This window comes from Lissotriton vulgaris, chromosome 2_1, assembly GCF_964263255.1.
Source record: "Lissotriton vulgaris chromosome 2_1, aLisVul1.2, whole genome shotgun sequence".
Lineage (NCBI taxonomy): Eukaryota > Metazoa > Chordata > Amphibia > Caudata > Salamandridae > Lissotriton > Lissotriton vulgaris.
Genome location: NC_141687.1, coordinates 1,946,998,501 through 1,947,021,022, shown reverse-complemented (window position 1 = coordinate 1,947,021,022; position 22,522 = coordinate 1,946,998,501). Strand labels below are relative to the sequence as shown.

Sequence of the window (22,522 nt, the reverse complement as noted above, 5' to 3'; positions counted from 1 at the left end):
CTCAGAGTATAGTGTCCTAGTATTGCGCAACGGGGAATTTGCGTAGCCCTGCTGTTTCCTCCCTGTGTAGCGCCCTACTTTCCGCCTGAGCCCAGATCGTAAATGATCTCTTCCCGCTAATCGGTTCAGAGGGATCTGAGTGTTTTCACCTTTTTGTAATTAGGCGTTTTGCAACTATCAGCCCCAGGTCTCTAAACCGTGATGTTACTTTTTTTTTTTTGTCCTTACATAAATTCCCAATATGCAAATCTCCCATGATGGCGGTACGGATGTGTCTGTGCAGAGCGCTAGGGATGTGGTGAATTCGCACCAATAGCTCTGGAGGGAACTACAGGACCATAACATATGTAGTAGGTCCGCATCAAGCTGCCGACAGTGCGGGCACTCAGAAGTAGCAATTTTGAAATATCTGTTAATTTTATCAGGGGAGAGATACACCCTGTGTAAGATGTAAGTTTGTATTAATTTGAATTTAGAACTTCTCGGTATAAAACTGGGGCAGGCCAGGATATTACCCCATTCCTTGTCAGGCCAGGATTGGCCGTGGTCCGTGCGGCAAATTAAACATTTTACGGTTCGCTTACATTTGCTAAAAAAAAACAAATATAGGTTTGAAAGGGCACACAAACTAATCAAGTACTTTGTGTGTTTAGGCAAGGGCTGGGGAGTCTCAAGGCTGTTTTATGTTTTATTTTGAACTTAACAGTTTTGAACACTGTTAGTCTAGTTCATATAATTGATCTTACATATTTTACGTAAATACATAGTCCAAAATAGTGTAAAACACACTGACTGACATACAAGTATATATAGCGAGTTTCCAGCAGTACGAAAATGACACCCATCATGGCTGGCAGCATTTGACATCGGGCCCTACAGTGACACAACAGTAAACACGCTATCATCAGTACTAACTCCAGATAAATAAAGGAATGTCACAGGTTAGTAACAAGGAAGGGTCATTTTCCTTACTACATCTCACAACTAACTCACCGTCAGCATGGGGACATAAAATATCACTTATGGAAGAAATATCTTTTCCAAAGTACTTTCTCCATAATAGGTTCTAGTACTCGGAACTAAATAGCTAAAAAAATTGCAGTGAAGGTAAGATTACTTGCACGGTAGGAAAAATCTGCCTGTTTCTTAAACAGTCAAAAACATACTAACGCCAGCAACTTATTAAATGAGCTAATAAAGGCCGTTCAAGTTGAAAGCAGCAACATAATTTTTTTTTAAAGTGTACCGTCACACTAAAGTCAAAAGCATCATATCTTCACAAAAATTGAAGTACGATGTTCTATCGATTTAAACATACACCCCTCGAGCACCATAAACATTTATTAATTTCACAGAAACAATTGTCAAGCAGAAAAACGCTGTGAGATTTGGCTGGGATCTATCAGTTCAGTGGAAATTATTAAAAATAACGCAAACGCTTAAAAGACATGCTGACTAAACAGAAAAGCAATTTACTGAATCTGAAACTGTGCCTGTAGAAAGTGCCTCAAATGAAATGCAGAGTTACAGATTGTGTACAGGTCCTTTTTAACCTTACCCCTCCCTTAAGCAGAGGCAACACTGTATCAGAAGTCCAAGAATAACAACACAGAGTAATGCAAGGGTGGAGTAGACTGCAGTGATACTGCTCAATCAATCACCTGTTTGATTGGTGGTGAATCTACAAGACTCCTGTTCTCCAGGACACACTGTGCAAGAACAAACAAGCAGCGCTACCATGATGAAAAGACAACGGGACAGATGTAGGTTGCCCAATACCTGTCGGTAATTGGGCATTTGAGATGTAGGGGCCAAATTTAAGGATTCAGTAATTTACCTAATCGGTAATTTAAGGAATCGGTAGGGAGCACTCAAGTGAGTGCATTTCTAAGTTAAGGATTCGGTATTTACCACCAACTAAAAGTTGGTAGTAAATATCGAAAACCTTGGAAAAAGCAAATATGTGCTTTTCCAAAAGTGCCATGTGGCAGACATATATGCACTTAGGGCATGTGTGGGTGCCACATGTGCACCCATGCACTATTCAGGGGTGCAACAGGGTGTCAATGTGACACCCTGCCACCCTTGTAAGTCTTCCCCCTATTACCGATTCGGTATTTACCAAATCGATAATTCCCATTCATTCCTACGGGCCTTTAGGCCCATAGGAATGAATGGGAATTACCGAATCGGTAAATACCGAATCGGTAATTACCGTATTTGACTGATTCTGTAACATTTACTGAATCAATATCTACATACCATTTACCAATTCTGAAATACTGAATCGGTACAATTCGGTATTTTAGAATCTGTAAATAGTATTTACCTACATATGGCCCAACATCTTTAAGCAAACTGCATTTTGTCAACTGGGGGTGGCGGAACTATTAATTTAATATGGATAAAGAGAAATTGGTGTACATTAAAGGTAATCGGTCATATCCCCTGTTTGTTGGCGGTTCTCATAAGCTCTTCACATTGCTCATGGTTAGCATCCCTCAAATAAAAAATAATGTTGCTGGGGCTACGGTTTTCAGGGCATCTCTAGTGCGACCCATTCTTTTTCCGATTTCATACCTGAGAATACACTCTTAGGGCCCTGCAGAGCCACTCGAAAGTCCTGTGCACAGCTTATGGTCCCAACCAGGAAACAAGTCCTAAAAAAGAACTCTCCAAGTTAGGCGTGTCACTGGAAGTGACGTCACAACAGGAAGTGACGTCCCGAAAGGTGGCTTACACCATCAGACTCATTGCCTCCCCTCATGCACCCCTTGCATCAGAGAAGCCAGCGCAGTTCTGAATGAGCTCCAATCTCACCCCAGAGAGGCCAAAGAGTGAATGTGTGGCTCCATTTGCTCCAGTTATCGAGCTCTCAAGTTTTCCACTGTCATGTGGGCGATGTCAGCCAGTCCAGGTTTTACAATTCTCCTTGCTTTGCGGTATGCATAATATTATAATAGTAATAATACAGGTAAAATTCCAATCGGAAGGATCTCTCGAGTCACTGGGTAAAGGGAAATCGATATAGCAGCCGTGCGGGCAAGTAACGCCATAATTGAAAGTCCAGCTTTAGGGCAGGGGGGACGGCGTTCAACCGGTAAAAACCCGGTAAAATAAGTGGGGGGACGACGTCCACCTGTGTGGTACCCCGACTCGAGCCCTGGTCCCAACTTGAACGGTTCATGAGGGACATGCAGCAGATGTCGCTCAAGGCTTTCGAATATGGAAGTTGGTGGCTTGGACAATATGAAAACAAAAACACACAATTTAGAATTTAATGCTGCCCTCCCGGTCACCATGCTTTGAACAAATGCATGCGTGGCACTTGCCCTATTGCGCATGCTCTGGGAAATGCAGCTTTGTTTTCCCGCACTTTATTTCCCAGCACGTGTATAGTAAATTAAGCATATAAACCATTGACGCCTTCTGTTCCCTAATTTAATGTAAACATAATGCAAACATGCACGCAGCCTAGTACATTTCTTGTTTCAGCCTGACCCAACCGAGTCAGTACCGCCGCTTGCATGTATTTACAATTCAGAGCTGGGTGTAACGCAATTCTTAATTCTGTGATGTGGCTTTGTTCCTCATCGCAACAAACCCTCTAAACTCGGATATTAGCAGCTCTGTTTTTGCTACATTTACGGGTTCCACTACCTCGGATAGGTGCTCAGCTAATCTGGCTATCACACCCCACTCTTACCTACTTGCTTCTGCTACCGCCTTGACCCGTCTCCTCCTTGGCCAACCACGCAGCCGAAGTCAGCAGTCGAACAGCTGGAAGGACGTAAATGTGAGTTGTTGAGTGCGCAGGGGTTTGGCAGCCAGGCCCTGAAAGGACAGCAAGCAGTGCCGAGGTGGTTTATATGTCTTGAAGTAGAGGTGGCGGCCAGTCCCTAAAATGTATGTTTAGTATAACAATTGACACAGTCCAACTCCACAAAAAGAAAAAACAGTAAACAATATTTCTGGGCCTACGCTTTGCAGCAAGAGCAGCACAAGCCACTGAGTCTGTAAGAAGCCCTTCAAAATCCACTGTCATAAATGCTGGTGCTGCTAATTAATATGTATCCTCGTGGCGCCGAATATAACTGGGCGGAGGGAAGCCATAGACTCTGCATTCTTGGCACTGGTCTTGCCACCTCTAATCACAGCGGTCGTAAAGGCAGTGCTTAGGGGTCGCAAGGGGCAAGCCAAGGGTCACAGCTGCAACCCCTGGCAACCCCTAAATAACGTCCATGGGGCACTATTGCCAAGGGACTTCAAACACTAGCGTAGTTGCCTAGTAGCCACTGTGTGTTGCTAACCCCACTCACCCCAAAACTGGTCCTACTAACTCCCAATTGCATGATTCATTTACTTCATTCACCAGTGATGCCTGACTGACCTTAAGACTACACTGCAGCCTGAACATTAATAGTAGAAGTGTTTTGCCCTGAGCCACAACCTCCATTTCGTCTGGAAAAAAATGAAGGGAGGAACTTCCAGAGTCCACCTGAGAACAGGCCTGGCTTGACATCTGCACTATGCTCTTCTATGTGTCTTTCATAACAAAGTTACATGAAAAGGTAGAACACCTACACTGAAGAACCCAGACAACATCTCAAAATACCCCAAAGGGCGAGCAGCCCACAGTCAGTGTGCACCTGGCAAAAATAAATTAAGTTCACACCTAACTAGAATTACCTTCAGGAAACAAAATCCCAAACTGCATTTAAAGTGTCAGCTAGGCCTACCTTATTCCTGCAAATACCTAGAAATAAAGCCGGCTGATCCAAGGGGAGAAACTATGCAATCATAAAGAAACTGCCCCTCAAAGCCTCATCAATATAGAGTAAACTCTAAAGAGAAAGATGTGTGTGGATATGCACCTTTTTGCGCACAAGAGAGATTTATAGAAGTAAAGTCCAAAACTGGAATGTAAATTGAGGACCCCAGTATACAGGGCTATAAGTGAGGTGGGTCCGGCCAGGTAATTAAAAACTGACTTTAAAACGGGTCGCAATTGGGCAAAAAAAATATCGATTTCTCCACAATTAATGCAATACGTCATGTTGTCTGTTTACATTTCACGATTTACTTCATCTTGCATGCCTAAGCGCTTTTGTTTTTTCCAGATGTTCTATTTCTGTTGTTTTTTTTCTTGCAACTGATGGCTACTATGTAATGCCTACTGTGAACGGAGTCACCTCCAATCAATCAATCAATCAATCAATCAATCAATCACGTCATTTGTATAGCGCACTACTCACCCGAGAGGGTCTCAAGGCGCTGGACACCTCCAGGTGTCTGGGTGAGCTCAGAGAGAACAAGGATGTTCATGATTGTTTGAGAGCTCTGGAGTTGAGGCTGAAGGCAGTGCACATTTCCCACAGTGCCTGCCAGTGGGTCATAAAGGTGTTCAGACTAGAAGCTCATCCACTCTTTGGTCTCTGCAGGGTGCAGTGAGTGATGATCACTTATGTCTTAGATGTAATTATGGTGAAGTGTCTGAAGGTGGAACGCAGCTGTTGAAATATGAACTGTTCCAGAGGAAAAGAAAATGCTGTGCTTACAGATGAGTGGGTGAGTTATGTGTGGGGGTGGGATAGTGCAGGAGATGAAATGAAATTAGTGCAGAAGGAGAAGGGCGTAGTTAACAAATACATTGCGCGACTTTCGACAGAAGTGGGAGTGATTGAGATTAAGCATGGGCAAATTTTGCGAATCTCGCGTTCGCGAATTTTGCGGATTTGAGAACTCGCAATTCGCAAAATCCGCGAATTCTCGCGAATTTGCGGATTATTTTTTTTTGTGTTTGCGCGGGTTTCTGCCAGTTCGCAAGGGTTTTGTACAATTTTCGCAAACGCGAACTTACCTGTCGGGTCGCAAGTTTTGCGAACTTGTTGTTTCTACGTGTCCAGCCTGTTTGGGACACTCTTCTTCATCACTGCCACTCTCTGTCACCACTGCAACTCTCTGACTACTCATGCCACCCTCTGGCCCACCCATGCCACCCTCTGTTTCATCACAGCACCCTCTGGTTGTCCAGTCAGTGTACATTATTGTGGCAAAGCAAAGCACACCTTCCCTGCCTCAAGTGACCTGAATTAATTTGGGGCTGATTAATGTGTCACAGAATATTTTTTTAGCTAGCACCTGCTTCCTTAGTGCTTCCTGATTAGTGATATTTTGCACTTGCTAAGTGCTTTCATTGTTGCAAAATTAGTTACAACACCTGCCCTGCCCCAACTGACAATAATGAATTAGGGGCTGATTAATGGATTTGAACTTCCAGCCTGGCTCCTGCTTGTCTCCCTTAGCTGTAATTCAGGACCTTTGTGGCATATGTGTAACTATTCTGAGGTTCAGAGCAGGGTCACATAATAGTTGCAAGTAGGCAACTGAACTCTGGAGGGGCCCCTCAGGAAGCACTATAGGAAATGGCTACTAATGATGAGCCTGAACTTTTGAACCTGGTAAGTAGTTTCAGTTTTGCTAAGATCGTATTTCTGCAATTTAGCGCTTATTCGCGGGGCGCGAAGTTGTACTGGGAAGCCGCGAACTCACGCGAACAGTGCGAGCAAAATCCGCTGCTCGCGGATTTGCGGATTTTGCGGGAGATTCGCGAATCTCGCGGATTGCGAATTTACCGAAAATCCGCAAAATCCGCGAGCGAAACGGATTTTCCGCCCATGCTTAATTGAGATACTCTGAAGGTCAATATCCCTTCCACAGAACATAGTTATGTCTGATATTCTCAGAAGTCAAACATTTTCAACTCTAATTATTCACAGCAGAATAATGATTGTTACTCTTTTGATACTGCTAACAGGCAACAGCAAAGCCAAAAGGTCTCAAGATACGACCACAAGGGAAAATTAAATAAATACATAATTTTCCCTTGAAATCCCCCACCAGCTGGTCCCCACCGATCTTACCTGCAGCTAAATTGGTGGGCTGCATAGGACATCACTCAAACACTAGAATATATATGTAATTTTTCATTGTGGTTTCATTCATGTTTTGAATTAATTGTAGTTACTATTTCTGCTAGGGGTTCTGCAAGAAAGAGGTATTGTACACAACTGAAAAATACTCTTTTCTCTGGCTTACAAAGTATGTCTTTATTTTGCAGGATTCTTTCCCTGCTCGATTCAAGGCAGTTCATTTCATTCACCAGCCTTGGTATTTCACTACCACATACAACGTCGTCAAACCATTTCTGAAAAGCAAGCTGCTGGAGAGGGTGAGTGCCACACCACAGAGCCACCTCAAATGCTGTACTCTTATTTTTGAGCAGTGATCATAGACTTCCTACGGGAATGGGTGAGTGCTTGTATGGATGTTAAATCGGTATGTAAGTGATTGCATGAGTGTATGTGGCTTTTCTGGGTGAGTGAATGGCTGTGTTGAGAGTCTGATAGTGTGAGTGAGTGGGTGTGTGACTTTGTAAGTAAATAGGTGGGTGTGTGAGGACCTGTATGGATCAGTGTGTGGTTATGTGGCTGGTTGTATGGGCGAGTAATTGGTAGTATGAGTGGCTTTATGGGTGAGTGAATGGTTGCATGAGTGGGTATGTGAGTGTCTCTATAAAGACTGAGTTGGTGTGTGAGTACTGGGAAAGGTCTGTGAATGGGTATGTCAGTGGTTTTATGGGTGCGTGAGTTGATGTACAAGAGGTTGTCTGGGGTGTGAGTGGTTCTGTGGATGATGTCATCAGTGATGTCATCCGTGACGTCATTTGAGATGTCATCAGTGATGTCGCTGAACATGTCATGAGTGATGTAATATGTGAGGCCATAAGAAATGCATTGCAGGGGCGTAAGTTATAGTTAGCTCAGGTAAGTATAACTGCTGAATCTCTCTGGTTTTGTACGAGTGAAATCTGCCCCTAACTTTATCTTCCCTGTAACCGTTATTTTTTTTCAGTGAATGTCTCAGGTTTTTTAAATGCTTAATCCTAACTATAAAGTCCCTGTAACTTTGGTTCTTTTAGTGAATTTCGAAGGTTTTTGAAAAGCTGATTCAAAAACATCCCTGTAACCTTTGTTTTTTTCAGTGAATTTCTATGTTTTTAAGTAGTAATCACGTTTGCAGAGTGGTGTAGAAAAGAGGCTGGGCAACCGACCAGCACTCAGGAATCCCGCTGTGTAGGACTTACGGGAGGTACCAGAAGGGCTTCTTAGCAACCCTGCTGTGTATGACTTACTGGAGTTAACAGGAAGGGTAGTTAACCCTCAAGGACGTCCTTGAGGGCCAACTACCCTTCCTTTTACCTGCAGTGAGTCCCACACAGCAGGTTTGCTGAGTGGTTGTCAGAGGCTATGCTCCCTTTCTCTACCACTCTGCAAACGCTCCTCCTGGTGCACTACTAGTAGGGGGATGAAGTCCCCTTGGCTCTTAAGGGTCCTTGGGGGCCAACTACCCCTCCTGCCACCTCCAGTAAGACCCACACAGCTGGAGTGCTGAGTGGTTGTTAGAGGCCACACCTCCTTTCTCTACCACTCAGCAAAAGCGCCTCCTGACCCACTTCTGGTTGGGGGTAATAGTCCACTTTAGTCCTGAGGCCCTCAGGAGTAAAGTGGAATTCAATCCCCAACCAGAATCCAGGAGACACATTTGCAGGGTGGTAGAGAAAGGGGGTGTGGTCTTCAAGTCCTCTCAGCAATCTCACTCTCTGGGACTCACTGGAGGTAACAAGAGGGCTTGATGGCCCCCAAAGACCCGCAGCATTTAAGGGGATTTCATTGCCGAGCCACCAATGCGCCAGGAGGTGTTTTTGCAGAGAGGTGGTGAAGGGGGCATGGTCTCCAGCAACTTACCAGCCTTTTTAAAAAATGTTAAATACATTTTTTTTATAGGGAAGGGGGCTGTGTAGCTCTCCTCCCTGGGCCGATATTGTCCACGGACCCCATCCTCCAGGGCATGGCCAGGTCATTGGGGGCCGCAGGGGAGCCTCAAGGCCCCAGCAGTCCCTGCTGGCTCCACGCCTCCTCCGTGAGCCGGCACTGCTTTTGCACAGAGGGAGCTGCAAACGTACAGCTCCCTCATTCCAAAAGCAATTCTGCCCTGCTTCATGGAAGCGAGAACATTTTCATTGTCTTGCTTCCATGAAGCGGACCAGAGCTTGTCATGGCTTGGCGGGAGCAGTGCTCTCGCCAAGCTATTTCAAACTGCACTGTACAGGGGTGGGCACGCAGGGACATTGCTGGAGGTGTGGCAGTCCCCAGGGCCATTTACGGCTCCACGAGGGGGGCCGAATGGCCCACCTCGACCAAATATTAAGCAACGAGATGTGGTGGTCCCCAGCTCTGTGGGAGCCATGCGTCCCCCATTTATAGTGTACTATACATTTGGCCCGGAGAGGTGGTGATCACCAGGAATGCGTAGGGGGCCTGTAGCCTTCCCCATGCATTATTTTAAAAAATAGCCCAAGGGAGGTGGCGGTCCCTGGGACTGCGTGTTGGGCTGGAGCCCCCCACACATTATTTTGTAACATAGCCGCGGGGAGTTGGCGGGCCCCGGGGCTCATCCTTATATCTAATTGCCTCTGGGACCTGGCCCACCTGGGGGCTTAATCAAACGAAGTGCAGCCACACATGCTTCGTTTTTTTTAATTCTCGGAGGGATTCGCAGATCCAACACAACTCCCAACATTTTTTTTAAAATAAAAAAAGGCTTTTTGGACCTTGGGATTCCCTCTGGGACCCACTCAAGAGGCCCAAGGGGTCAGGGTGTTTCTATCCTGTCCCTTATCTTTATTTTTCACATTATTTTTTGTGACTTGGTTGAACCGAGTTACAAGATGGCTGCCAACACTTCCTTGTTTGAAGTGTTGGCAGCCAATCATATCTCAGGCACGAGATGGGAAGGGTCGCAGATCCACTGTGGCCACAGTTGTATATCTGAGAAAACTTTAAATTTCTCAGCAACTACTGAACGGTTTTACACCATTCAATAAAAGGGCTGGTTTCCGGACCAAGCACTACTTCTTGACAAATTTGGTGTAATTCTATTCAGCAGTTTGGGTTGTAGCTATTTTCTCAAGTTTCCTATGGAAATTAACATGTACAAAAAGCGTTTTGGGACCCCCTTTTTCCTCGGCCTTCGCTTGACTGATCACCCCAAAACTTTCAAGACAGTAGCTAAAGTGACTGGCGTATTCGTTTTGAAAATTTAGCGAGGATTCGTCTTACAAAGTTATTCGTAGATGAAGAAACACTCTTCGTATGGAAACTACATCCTAACTATGGTAATATATATATATATATCTCAATCCAGAAAGAAGAGCTTTGACGGAGGGGATGTCCATCCTCACAGGCTGGGGCCTGCTCAGCAATGTCACCGCCTGAAATATTCTAAAAGAGAATCACTCCGTCTTCTCAGAGTGAAAGACAGGCCTCTCCAGTCAAACGATAGGTAAAAATGACAAACATCAAGCATTACGCGTTTCGACCCCCTCTGGGTCTTAATCATATGCAGACTCGAGGGTCAGGTACTTTTTAAAACTTTAAATCTTCAGCAGCAAAATAGGACTTCTGTGCAGACTTGGTTTTTACATAAAGTTCATCACTTCTGACTTTTTCACTTAATTGCTCGCTTTCTTTTGCAGGATCAACAACTCCTTTCAATTCACAGTTTTCTGATGTTATCCATTGCGAATGTGTTCTATAATTGCAATGTTTGAGTCTATTAGTTTAATCCTAGTGTCACACTTCTAATCGGCACTTCATGGTCCACAATGCTTTGCAAGAGTCTTATAAGTCACAGAGGTGTAAATAAATGTCTTTGGAAAATAAAAACCGGAAAACATGGTCACCCCTGTTAAGGCTAGAGCGGTCGACGTCGAAGCCGGGGAACTGGGTTCGAGTCTCGGCAACGATGCTCAACATCCAGTGATTCTGGGCAAATCACTTAATCTCCCCGTGCCTAACAAAATTAATGTGTCCTTGTGTAACAAAACTGGTGCTAGGTAAAGCGCTATGATACCCGATATCTTGGGGTCTAGTTCATGCTATATATAAAACTCTAAAAAAAAAAAAAAAAAAAGATGTACATCAAAAAGGAATCAATTCCATTTAGTGCTGGGCAGCAATGTTTTTTCCATTCCTTTCAGAGACACTTCCCTCGTTTAATGTTGTTTTCTTTGGTTAGTCCACTATCACCTGCTTTTATTTTATCTCGTTGTTTGAAGTGGAGAGGTACATGACCCCCGAAACCCTGGCTGCATCCAGTATACAAGAAATTTTTGGCCCACAGACCTCCTGCAGATTTCCACGGTGGTACCACAATCCAAATCTTCCTTTCCTCAATGTATGCAGCCGGCGGGCATCCCCTTTTACACATGAATTCAGAACAGCTTTGACGGAGGGGATACCCATCCTCACGTGCCGGGGTCTGCTCGGAGACGTCACCGCCTGAAATATTCCAAACGAGAATCACTCCATCTTCTTAGAGTGAAAGACATGTCTCTCCATTCAAACAATAGGTAAAACTTATTTCGTTCATAGAAGGTAGTTCTGACAAACAGCATGCATTACGCGTTTCGACCCCTACTGGGTCCTAATCATATGCAGACTCGAGGGTCAGGTACTCTGTGCTTTTTTATACTTGAAAACATCAGCAGCAAAATGGGACTTTTGTGCAGACTTGATTTTTAAATAAAGAACGCATTGGCGATGGATAACATCAGAGTACATGTGCCTTCACACCGGGCACGAAAATGGAGCAATGTACCTGTTTGGTGCAGCGTCATTGAGCAGCACGCTGGACCTGATCAAAACAGCGACCCGATGGAAACTGTATTGCGGAGGGAAACATGAAACAGCAAGCGCCAATCCGGTGAACAAGGAACAGTCTTCTGAAACATGTACAGCATTAACGGCACAAGACTATGCTGTGAGGACTCGTGCCAAACTGCTGCACCTCCCAAATAAATAGGTGAAAACACAGCGTTGCATGAGGCACCTGCAATCGTGAGCGATTTCATATGGAATGTGTTGTGGCCTGCCCTGGTCACGAAGACAACCCCACTGCCTGCTAACTCTCCCAGCCACCTCCACCCTGCCTGACCAAGTTCTATGCCTCTATCCACTGCCTCCCTGGACACATCACATTTTCCCATGAAAACTGACCCTTTTTTTGAAATGTGCCTAGTTGTGGATTTTGAACCCTAGCTCAGCAGGCACCTAGGGAAACCTAGCAAACTTTTGCATTTTAAAAAACGAGATACCCAGGAGAATCCAGGATGTGGTGACTTGTGTGGCTCTTACCAGGTTATGTTACACATAATCCCTTGCAAACCTCAAACTTTGTAAAAAAATCTAACAAATTTTCCTCACATTTCTGCGCATGAATGTATTGGAATCTGTCTGGATCCACCATTGTACTTACTTTTTGTGAGATGCCCCACCATCATTAGGCACCTCACCTTTCTTTGATTTGGTCTCAAGCTGGTAACGGTCTCTATAGTGTTTACTCCACCATTGTACACCCACCCAGCATTCCCCAAAGTCTTCTGATAAAAATGCGACCTCACTTGTGTTGGTAGGTCAAGCACCCGCGGCAGGGAAGGGCCCAAAACACATTGTGGAGACATTAAATTTACCAATCAAAAAACGACCTGATTTTGAAAGACGGGTCACCTGAGTTTTTGGTCCCGGGCTCGGTGGCCATCTAGGGAAACCTACTAAACCCACACATTTTTTTTAACCTAGACACTCGGGGAAGGCCAGCAATTTGTGGCTTGCATGGATTCCCCAAAGTTTTCCTACACAGAATCCCCTGTAAATCTCAAATTTAGCTGAACAAAGTCACAATTTTCTCACATTTCTGTTTCGGATCTCCGTGCCGGCACATATGTTCTACCACTCAACATTCCCCTTAGTCTCCCGAGTAAAATTATACCACACTTGTGTGGGTGGGCCAAGGGCTTTGCGACTGGGAAGGGCCAAAAACATAGGTATTGAGGGGATAGCACAGCAACTCAAAGCACTATTTGTTTTAAAATAAGTTATTAGGGGATTCGGCATTGTACAACCACACAAGTGAGGTATCATTTTTATCGGGAGACCAAGGGGAACGCTGTATTGTAGGACATTTGTTGCAGCATGGTGATCCTACACAGAAATGTGAGGAAAATGTGATTTATGCAGCAAAATTTGAGGTTTCCAGGGGATTCTGGTCAGGAAAACATTGGGAGATCCAGGTAAAACAGCCAAAATGTTTGCCTAAAAAAGGGGAGCGACCCTTGCTTATGGGGCTTCCCCCCGACATTCCCATAAACATATAACTGGTGCCTAGTGGGCTTTCTGCCCCCAGTGAGGGGGCAGATAAGGTACTATTGCCCCAATCTGCCTCGGGGGCCAGAAAGACTGTAGAATTTGTTTTTGGGAGTGGCATGGCCATTTTGGGCAGCTATTACCCCTATATACATAGAAAAAATCCCTAGTGCCTAGAGTGCTTTCTCTCTCCCCAGAGGGGGCCTATTCAGGGCTTTTGCCCCTTTTATCTCTTAGAGGAGGCAGAAAGACAGTGGTAACTTTTTTATGGGGGGGGGGGCATTGCCATGCCCATTTTGGGCAGCCCTCAAAAGAAAATATCAGGTACCTAGTGTGCTTTCTGCCCCCCGGGGGCAGATCAGGGGCTAGGGCCCCGGTCTGCCTAGTGAGGGGCAGAAAGGCTGTGGAAAGTCTTGGGGGAGGAGGTGTGGGCATTGGCATGCCCATTTTGGGCAGCCTCTACCACTATATACATAAAAAACTAGTGTGCTTTCTGCCCCTGGGAGGGCAGATCTGGGGCTATTGCCCTCATCTGCCTCGGGGGGGGGGGCAAAAAGACTGATCTGACCCAAAGATTATGGGGGGGAGAAAAAGCCCTTACCCAAGGAGCCTCTCCCCCTCTCTGGTGCCTAGTGGGGGGATCCCTGCTTGGGGGTCATTCTCCTGAGGCGATCCCCAAGCAGGGATCCACAAGAGAGGGGTAACTTCGGAAAGGGGTGATTATCCCCTTTCCAATGATACCTCTCCCATCTGCCCTAGAGTGCTGAGGCTGTGAAATTGAAACTGAGTTTCAGTTTTTTTTTCTCTGAAATGACATTAGCGCCACATGCGCGCCAATTGTCATTTCAGAGGAACAAACAGAACACGGTCTGGAGCTGGGGAAGCTCTTCCCCAGCTCCCGAGGGGGTTTTGATTAAAAGGAAATCCCTCAAGTGCCCGCACCAGAGGGATTTGCTGTGCCATGTGGAGAACGGCCGGGAGCCGTCCTATGACCATGAGCACCGTGGCGTCGGACTGCTCCTGGCCGTCCGACGCATAGAACGTGTTAAAGTCTCACTGTTGTCCTCCATGATGTGTTGTTCTTCCTGTGCCCATTCCGCCTGCCCTCGATGGGCATCTTGCTGCTCCTGCCGTGACCCCTTGCCCCCTGCCCTCTGCTTTCTATGTGCAGACCTCTATCTGTTGCCTCCTGCCTTGTCAAGTCCGTTGTTGTGCCCGTCCGCCCTCCCTCCTGCCCGTCATGATCCATTATGTTGCAACTGTCCCTCCTGTCTGTCTGGTATGGTATGGTCAGATTACTGTCATTTCTTCTTTCCCCTCTGCTCTCTGTTGTCCGTGTGCATGGCCCTGTCCCCTCCCTATTGCTTTCCAATGTCCGTTGTGCTGCACTGCTCTCCCGCTTGCTCTCTGTGGCATACTGTGCGGCTGCAACCCCTGACGCCTGCCCTGTAAGGTCAGTTTGGTGCCCCAGCCCAAATCCCTCCTGTCCTCTGTTTTCTGAGTCCATGTCCCTACCCCATTCATCCTGCCCTCTGTGATCGAATGTACCATACTTGCCAATAGTTTGAACTTGGCAAGAGGGAGATTTGGGGGAAAAAACTTGGGGAATTTGTTTCCCCATTGTCTTACATTAAAAAAGAGGATATTTTAGGCAGGAGACAGATAAAATAAAGCCCTTTTGGGTTTAAAAACATCTGAAGTCTCCCTCATGAATCACACATGTATGGTTGTTCTGCCACTTCCTGTTCCTTCTGCTCTCAATGGTGTTTTATATTGCCACAGCATCTCTTGCCTGTACTGCATGATTGGTTTGTTGCCCCTCCCCCCATCCTCTGCCATCCTCTATTGTGCTGCTACTGCCCCTCCCACCTGCCCAGCATGGCGAACTTGTTGCCTCTACACCCTCCTCCAAAAGAGGGTCTTATTCCCATTGAAATTATGGTTAGTGGTCTAAGCAACTAAAATAAGAATATCTTTTCTGAGTTCTCAAATAACGGCAAAGCACTTAGAAATAATTTGTTGTCTTTATGTTTTTTTTAATCCAGTTCATCATTAGATTATTTGTTACACTGATGGGAGGGGATGTGGCATTATGACCAGAGTTGCAGACTTTGCAACTGAGGAACCAGGTTTGAGTTTCGGAGTTTGGTCGACATTCTTTCATTCTGGGCAAATCACTTAATCCATTGAAGGGTAAATTGTAGGCTCCTGGGTGCTCACTCAGTCGTCAACACTATATCTTTTAAATATTCCCCAAGTAATGTGGTGCTCAAAAGGGGGATGCCCACTCAACATCCTCATTCAAACCCATAGGTTTTTAGAAAACATATACACAGCCTTAAGCACACGTAAGAGTATAATTTATATAATCAGTCATTAATCGTTGCTTTCAGTCCTAACCATTATGAAATGCTTTATTATCTTGAATATTTTCAGTTTAGCCAACATGCGTTTCGTTCGTATTCATGACTTCACCAGGACTAAAATTTCAAGCAAAAAAATCTTACAGTTGATACACTCAACAGTATATTCTATACATGGGAAAACATCTCCCTGTGACTTCAATTATGCCTTCATGTTACATACACAAGCAGTGACCGTTAGGTGACAGCCCATATTGCAGAAAAACAATTCTGCACTTCTTATCACAAAACACTCATCTAAAAAGGGATGCATTCTAAATTATTCCAGAAGAATCTCATTTATTGGTACATTATTATGGGAAACTGTATATCTCATGTGAAGAAAAGCATCACCATAGAACAAGTTAAAACTGTGACCAGAGAGTAGACGCCCATACAGCAGATCAACCATGTTTTAAAAATATTTTTTAATTTTAGCACTTCTTTGGTTAGATACAATTGTCCAATACATAGTTACCGACTTGCCACATCATCACGAAGTCCATCCACTTATATCAACTAATCCCATTTTTGTAAGAACAAAAGGTGAAATGGGGCACTCGTAAGCAAATTAATCAATGAGTCTTTTAGTCCATTAGATAAATTCCTGCTTTGTTCAAATCCAATATTCAAAGTTGTAAAATCCAAAGGTTAAAAACATCCAGCCAACGTGTTTTGTTCAAGCTTTCTTGAACTTCAACAGGGCTTATATTTGTATGTCATTGAGTATCAGTTTAGATTTGCATTTGGTCTATCACATTTTTTTTCTGTTTTTCACGTTGCGTTGAGTTGTATTGTGAGATGAGAAAGCCGCGTCTAGTCCTAAGACTCGACGCAGCTTTTTCATCTCACAATATTCATTTCAGGTATTGTATTAGGGGAACAATTATCTCCATAATAAACTAGCAACGAACACGGCAAACCTTTACAATGAAAAGTGAAAAATAGAAAATAATAGTGATGGACCAAATACAAATCTAAGCTGATCGACATACAAATAGAAGCCCTGATGAAGTGGGCCCGTCCTTCTCTTAATGGAAACTAAAAACTACATTAAAGAGGCAAATAGACAATTAAATAACCCAACCAACTACAGCAAATTGGGAAAAAATCCTATAAATGAGATGGTGCTACATCTAAACGGATTACTAGAGAATTGGCAAAAAGAAGGATTATTGACTGAAGATGAAAAAAAGTTCCTTACAAATGAATTTCCCATAATCCCGACAATCTACTTTTTGCCGAAAGTACATAAGACATTGACCGATCCACCAGGGAGACCAATTGTCTCATCATGCTCTAGTCTATACGAAAATATCTCACAATATGTAGACCTATTCCTAGCCCCTATTGCGAAAAGTCAAAGTTCGTACATTAAAGATACCGGGGACTTTTTGCGAATATTAGAGAATATCTCCTGGAATGAGAACTACCTGATGGTTACAATTGATGCAGTCTCCCTATACACTTCTATAAAACACGAAGTAGGTTTAAATGCATGTCACTACTTTCTGAAACAAAGAAATATCAGCAATCTTAAACATACAGAAATGCTAATGTCAATGATCAAATTATGTCTCACAAATAATGTGTTCTTGTTTAATCAACAACTTTTTAAACAAGAATGTGGAACTTCTATGGGCATCTCATTTCACCCAATTATGCCAATACTACCATGGGCTGGTGGGAAAAAACTATAGCATGGGACCCCTCAAACCAAACAGACCTGGAGATTTGTTTTTAATTTGGAATGGCAGGTGATCTCCCTGTCGCAGGCGCCCTGTCTCGCTGCCGATGGCTTCCGCTCGTGCATGAAAGATCTTGCCGAATGGATGGCCAACAATTGTTTGAAGCTGAACGGCAGCAAGACAGAGGTGCTGGTGGTGGGGAGAGCCCAGTCTGCCTGGTCGCCGGCGTGGTGGCCCTCCTGCCTTGGACCCACCCCAACCCCGTGCCTAGAGGCGCGCAACCTGGGGGTGTGGTTTGACGCTGGGCTCACATTCGGCCCCCAGATTAATCGGGTGGTGGGAGTCTGTTTCGGGATTCTGAAGAAGCTGAGAAAGGTCCTGGACTTACTCCCGCTTGAAGCACGTCAAACCCTGGTTCATGCCCTGGTTACTGCTAGGGCGGACTATGGGAACCTGCTGTACCTGGGGGCTCCAGAAAAAAGCATGACCCGGCTGCAAGTGCTGCAGAATGCGGCAGCGCGTCTGATTCTCAGATTGCCTAAAAGGGCGCCTTCTAAGGCGGCCCTCCAGCAGCTACACTGGCTCCCGGTAAGGAGAAGAGTAGAATACAAAGCTCTCGGCACATGTCATCGCATTCTGAATGGCAGAGCACCCGCCCCTCTGACGAATTTGATCAAAGCGTATATACCAACTCGCGCGCTCAGATCAACAGGGGGTGGCCTACTGAGGACTCCCAGAATTAAGAAAGCCCGCATGGGAGGCAGGTCTTTTAGATACTTGGCGGCAACCAACTGGAACAAACTGCCAACGGACCTGCGTCTAGAACCAGATGAGGCTAGATTCCGGGCGAAACTAAAAACTTATCTTTACAGTAAATAATTGGCCCGCGTAGTTTTCTTTCTGTGTTTACTGTCATCTGCCTACTCCTACTTTTCAGCGCGTGGACACGCCGGTGTGCGTAATCGCAGCGCTTAATAAATGTCCCAATAATAATAATAATAATAATGGCACAAAAACTGAATTTGATTCCTACTATTCCAAACTTTGCAACAACAGCATTGGGTTAGATTTCAAATATAAAACCAGTAAAAAAGAAATTGACTTCCTAGACTTGAAAGTGATGAGCAGATACATACAACCTTTTTCCGCAAAGAAACCGCAACCAATAGTATCCTACATGGGACCAGCTTTCATCCTCAACCATTACTGGCAAGCATCCCATATGGCGAATGTATTCGCATGAAAAGAAATTGTTCAAAAGAAGAAGATGCAGAAATCAAAATTGAGGAAACTGCTGAAAGACTGAGAACACAGGGATACAGTCAACAAACTTTGAAAAGTGCAAAAAGAAAGCTGCTAAACAAAACAGAACAACAATACTCATTCCAAAATTGAAAACCGACGATCCCAAAGGACCACCACGCTTTGTAACAACTTATAATAAAGAAAGTGGAATCATAAAAAGCAAAATAAAAAAATACTGGCACTTAATATCAGGGGACCCTGATATTGGGAAGATGTAGGAACTGAACCAACGATAACCTGCAAAAAAACTTCCTTGCTTAAAGATAAACTGGTACACAGCCATTTCAAAGAGAAAAAAAACAAAAAACAAAGCGATTGGCTAACAGACCAAAGAAAAGGATTTAAAAGATGTAACGCTTGCAAGGCATGCAAAATTGGCCTCAACAAAACTACCTTTGAAGAAACTGATGGAAAAAGTTTCCCAATTACTGATAAAATACACTGTTCATCCACACATGTAATGTACATCATACAATGCAAATGTGGATCTAAATATATAGGAAGTACCACCTGCGCTCTAAAGAAACGCATTTTGGAGCACATCAGAGCAGTTAAAAACAAAGACATGTCTTATGCCACTGCCAAACACATGGCAACCTGTCAGAAAAGTGGCTGGAGAGCCATGTCCCATTATGGGATACATATGATTGATATGGATGAACGTGGGGGCAATAGAAAACGCAAACCACGACAAACTGAATCAAAGTTTATTATCAGACTTAAAACGAAAATGCCCAGAGGGATGAACTTTGACGAGGAACTTTATGTACATTTAGAATAACATCAGTGACTAACCAAATGAACTGCGATGGCTAACTGTAAATACATTATCTGTCCAAATCGGGTACTATACCGAGTAATGTGTCAAAAACATATAATGGACTATTGTTGATTTATGGTACTATACCACAATTGAAGCTGTAAGTTCTCAACTGTGACTGCCAAGAACTAGATAAATATGCTATAACTGTCACAACAGAGTATTCATGACTAACACAATGTCAAAGTACCTAATGTTAATAATTAAGTGCTTAAATTGCTACATGTCAGAATTATGTAAAGAAACCCTTTTTATCAAATGAACCACAAATCCCACAATGCACCTTAACAGCCAGGTGGGATAAATAGTAAACATAGTTGATTGCTCACTTACCGTGAACAAAGCCTGTTCCTAGGCTGAAACGCGTTGGTCTGAGCTGGAGCAATAAATCTTCATAAAACCGACTTGGAACTTTGTTGTGCCGCATTCTTTGTGTCAAAATTTTAAAAAAAAAATATATATATATATCAATGCTCGAAGGTGTCCACCTTTGAGTAGCACGCAAACAGCAGCTTGGTTTATGTATAGGTGAGGACGGGGATCCACTTGTATACACCGCTCCGTATGGGATCTGCCCGACACGTTTCGAAGCTCCATCTGCTTCTCTTCAGGGGCTTTAACGGAAGCGGTGTGCGCAACCGCCGACCCACTTCCCCATTTTATGTATAACACACCCACCGATGGGAGGCTCAAATGAGACTGTGCATTCTGGGAAGTGTGGTCCGGGAAGCACACAATCAAGTCCTGTATGGACTCCACAAGTGGGCCTGTCCTTGATTCCAAGTACGACTGCTGCTTCACATTAGTGACTCCCAGGGTACCGGGGTGGTGCGTACTCCGCGGCTGGACGGCCCCGTATAAATCAATGCTCGAAGGTGTCCACCTTTGAGTATATATACATAGCCCCACCAGGCTTTCTATGTACCGCCGTAACCTTCAGTTCTAGAGATCACTGTTCATGTTTCTTTGTTTATATGCATGTGAGCTGCATTGCTCAAATATAGCTACAGAATGATGAAGCACTGCACATAATGGACAGTGAGGGGTTAGCGGAGCTGCAGGTGGGATTGAAGTGGGGTGGGAAGTAGTGAGAACTCTTCAGAGGCCAGGCATCAAACTAGTAAACCATTGATGAGATGATGTTTGAAAGATCGATTTTCAGCTTTTTGGAAACAATATAGGCTAGAAAGTGAATATAATGGTCAGTTAGACCCCCAACTGATGGGAATGTCACCTCATTTCCTTTAGAGATGGTCTGAGATTTTAGGACCAAAGATCATTTGGATGTCTGTCGCTTTACAGGGTGCAAGTTGGCACACGCATTCAACACTCTTTCACATACCCTATGCACATACTTACCTTCATATAAACGTAATTGAAGTTTCTTCTGGGTGGATAGAAGTGCACATGCTGCCGCTAGACAGCGCCAGCTCAGTCAGGAAATGGAAAATAGGGCCAGTCTAGTGAGAGATTAGCTTTGTCATCAGAAACAGAAAATAGACAGGAGCTTTTAGAGGGAAGACAAACACAATGGACAGCCCTCTGAACACCTAGCTCTGGGCTCAGTAACATTAATAGCTCAAGAACACAGATTGCACCACATTCAAGTGTTTCTCCCAGAGGCACCAGATATAGGGAAATGTGCAGTAGAGTTCTTACACAAATGTGGACTACAGAGTCTTGATCAGAAATGCTGCATGAAAGAGTGTCAATGCATTGTGTCCATGCCTTCTTTATACTACCTTCTCTTGTAATTTACATCACAATTTTTCATACGCCTCCTAAGTCCCCCAAAAATCAAATCTTAATTACTTTTCTAAATCTGTCGCATGTACTTATCTTGCACTAAGGTCTTCGTCCATGGAGATGACTTGGAGACGTTCTACCAAGAAATTGATGCGGACATCTTGCCAGCAGATTTTGGAGGCAATTTGCCAAAGTATGATGGAAGAAAGACTGCAGAGAAGCTGTTTGGATCACAGACTGAAGACACTGCTCTTTAAGCCAACATTTCCCGGCTGCTCCGTCTCCCTTATCCTTCACCATAAGAGGATGTATGTTCAAAATGCAAATCAACTGGTTTAGACGTTCTATAGTTTGTTTCATAGCCATGGTTAAAATTGATTACTTATGGCAAATACAAATTTGATGTGTGCCCAACTTTCTCATAAGCAGCAGAGGTGTAACGTGTACTTTGACATGTGTATTCGATTGCAATCTAATCCAAAAAACGTAAGAACAGATTGGGATTCTAGTTCGGAATTTATTTTTCAACCCCACAAAAACTGACAAGGGCAGAGCAGGGCTAGGCAAGTACTCCCAGCCCCACCCGGTCAATGTACTGCTCAATGTGCAATGTTCCTTTCCTTTCCCAATTGGTTTCAGAAAAAAACGCCAGATTCTAAAATTGCAATTCTATGTGGTATCTATGTGGTATCTTCAAGAGTGTACAATTTAATGCAATGATCTGGAAGCAGATATCAGAAATAAAATAGAAAATCAAGAGTTTAATTTGGTGATGTGTCGTTGTCAATGTGCATTTTTTGGAGTTTTTATAAATGAGCTGCTCATTGATTTGATTGCTGAATTTATATGGCACAATGTGCACCAGAAAGTGGCTACTTGGCGATGAGCACTGTTTGAAGGGTTTGTCCTGTTGAGAGAGGGTGCATGGTAGTAAAGGAGATGTGAATGAGATTCTTAGTGGTTGCTGTACTGATTTCGTGTGGTCTGAGTGGAGGTGTGCATATGTATTAGGTGTTGTGTATGTATATGAGGCATATGGTATGGCTGGCTTAGCTGAGTGGGTAGAGGTTCTCACCTTATGCACTTTTGTGTCCCTAGCAGTACAAACGGGCAACATCCTTATTGCTGTTCATCGTTTACTAGAGACAAGGCAATTGGACTTCCTGAAATTTCAACGATAGTTGCTGGCAGGAGCCATTGGGAGCATAACATGTGATCTGGATGCCAAGATTCTTTGAAGGATGCTTCATATAATTGCAATAGGGCTGACAGAATTTGAGAGGAAAGATATTCTTG

The 22,522-nt window shown here is 44.1% G+C and overlaps 1 protein-coding gene across 1 annotated transcript in view; it reads left to right on the top strand.

The window, feature by feature from the left end:
• The window catches only part of RLBP1 (retinaldehyde binding protein 1), a 215,994-nt gene extending 194,003 nt beyond the window's left edge, over positions 1-21,991 (top strand). The window contains exons 7-8 of the mRNA XM_086958978.1: positions 7,121-7,231; positions 21,331-21,991. Of these exons, the coding sequence (XP_086815104.1) occupies positions 7,121-7,231; positions 21,331-21,483 (264 nt within the window). The 3' untranslated portion in view covers positions 21,484-21,991. The remainder of the gene's footprint in view (positions 1-7,120; positions 7,232-21,330) is intronic.
• Positions 21,992-22,522: the final 531 nt, after the last annotated feature.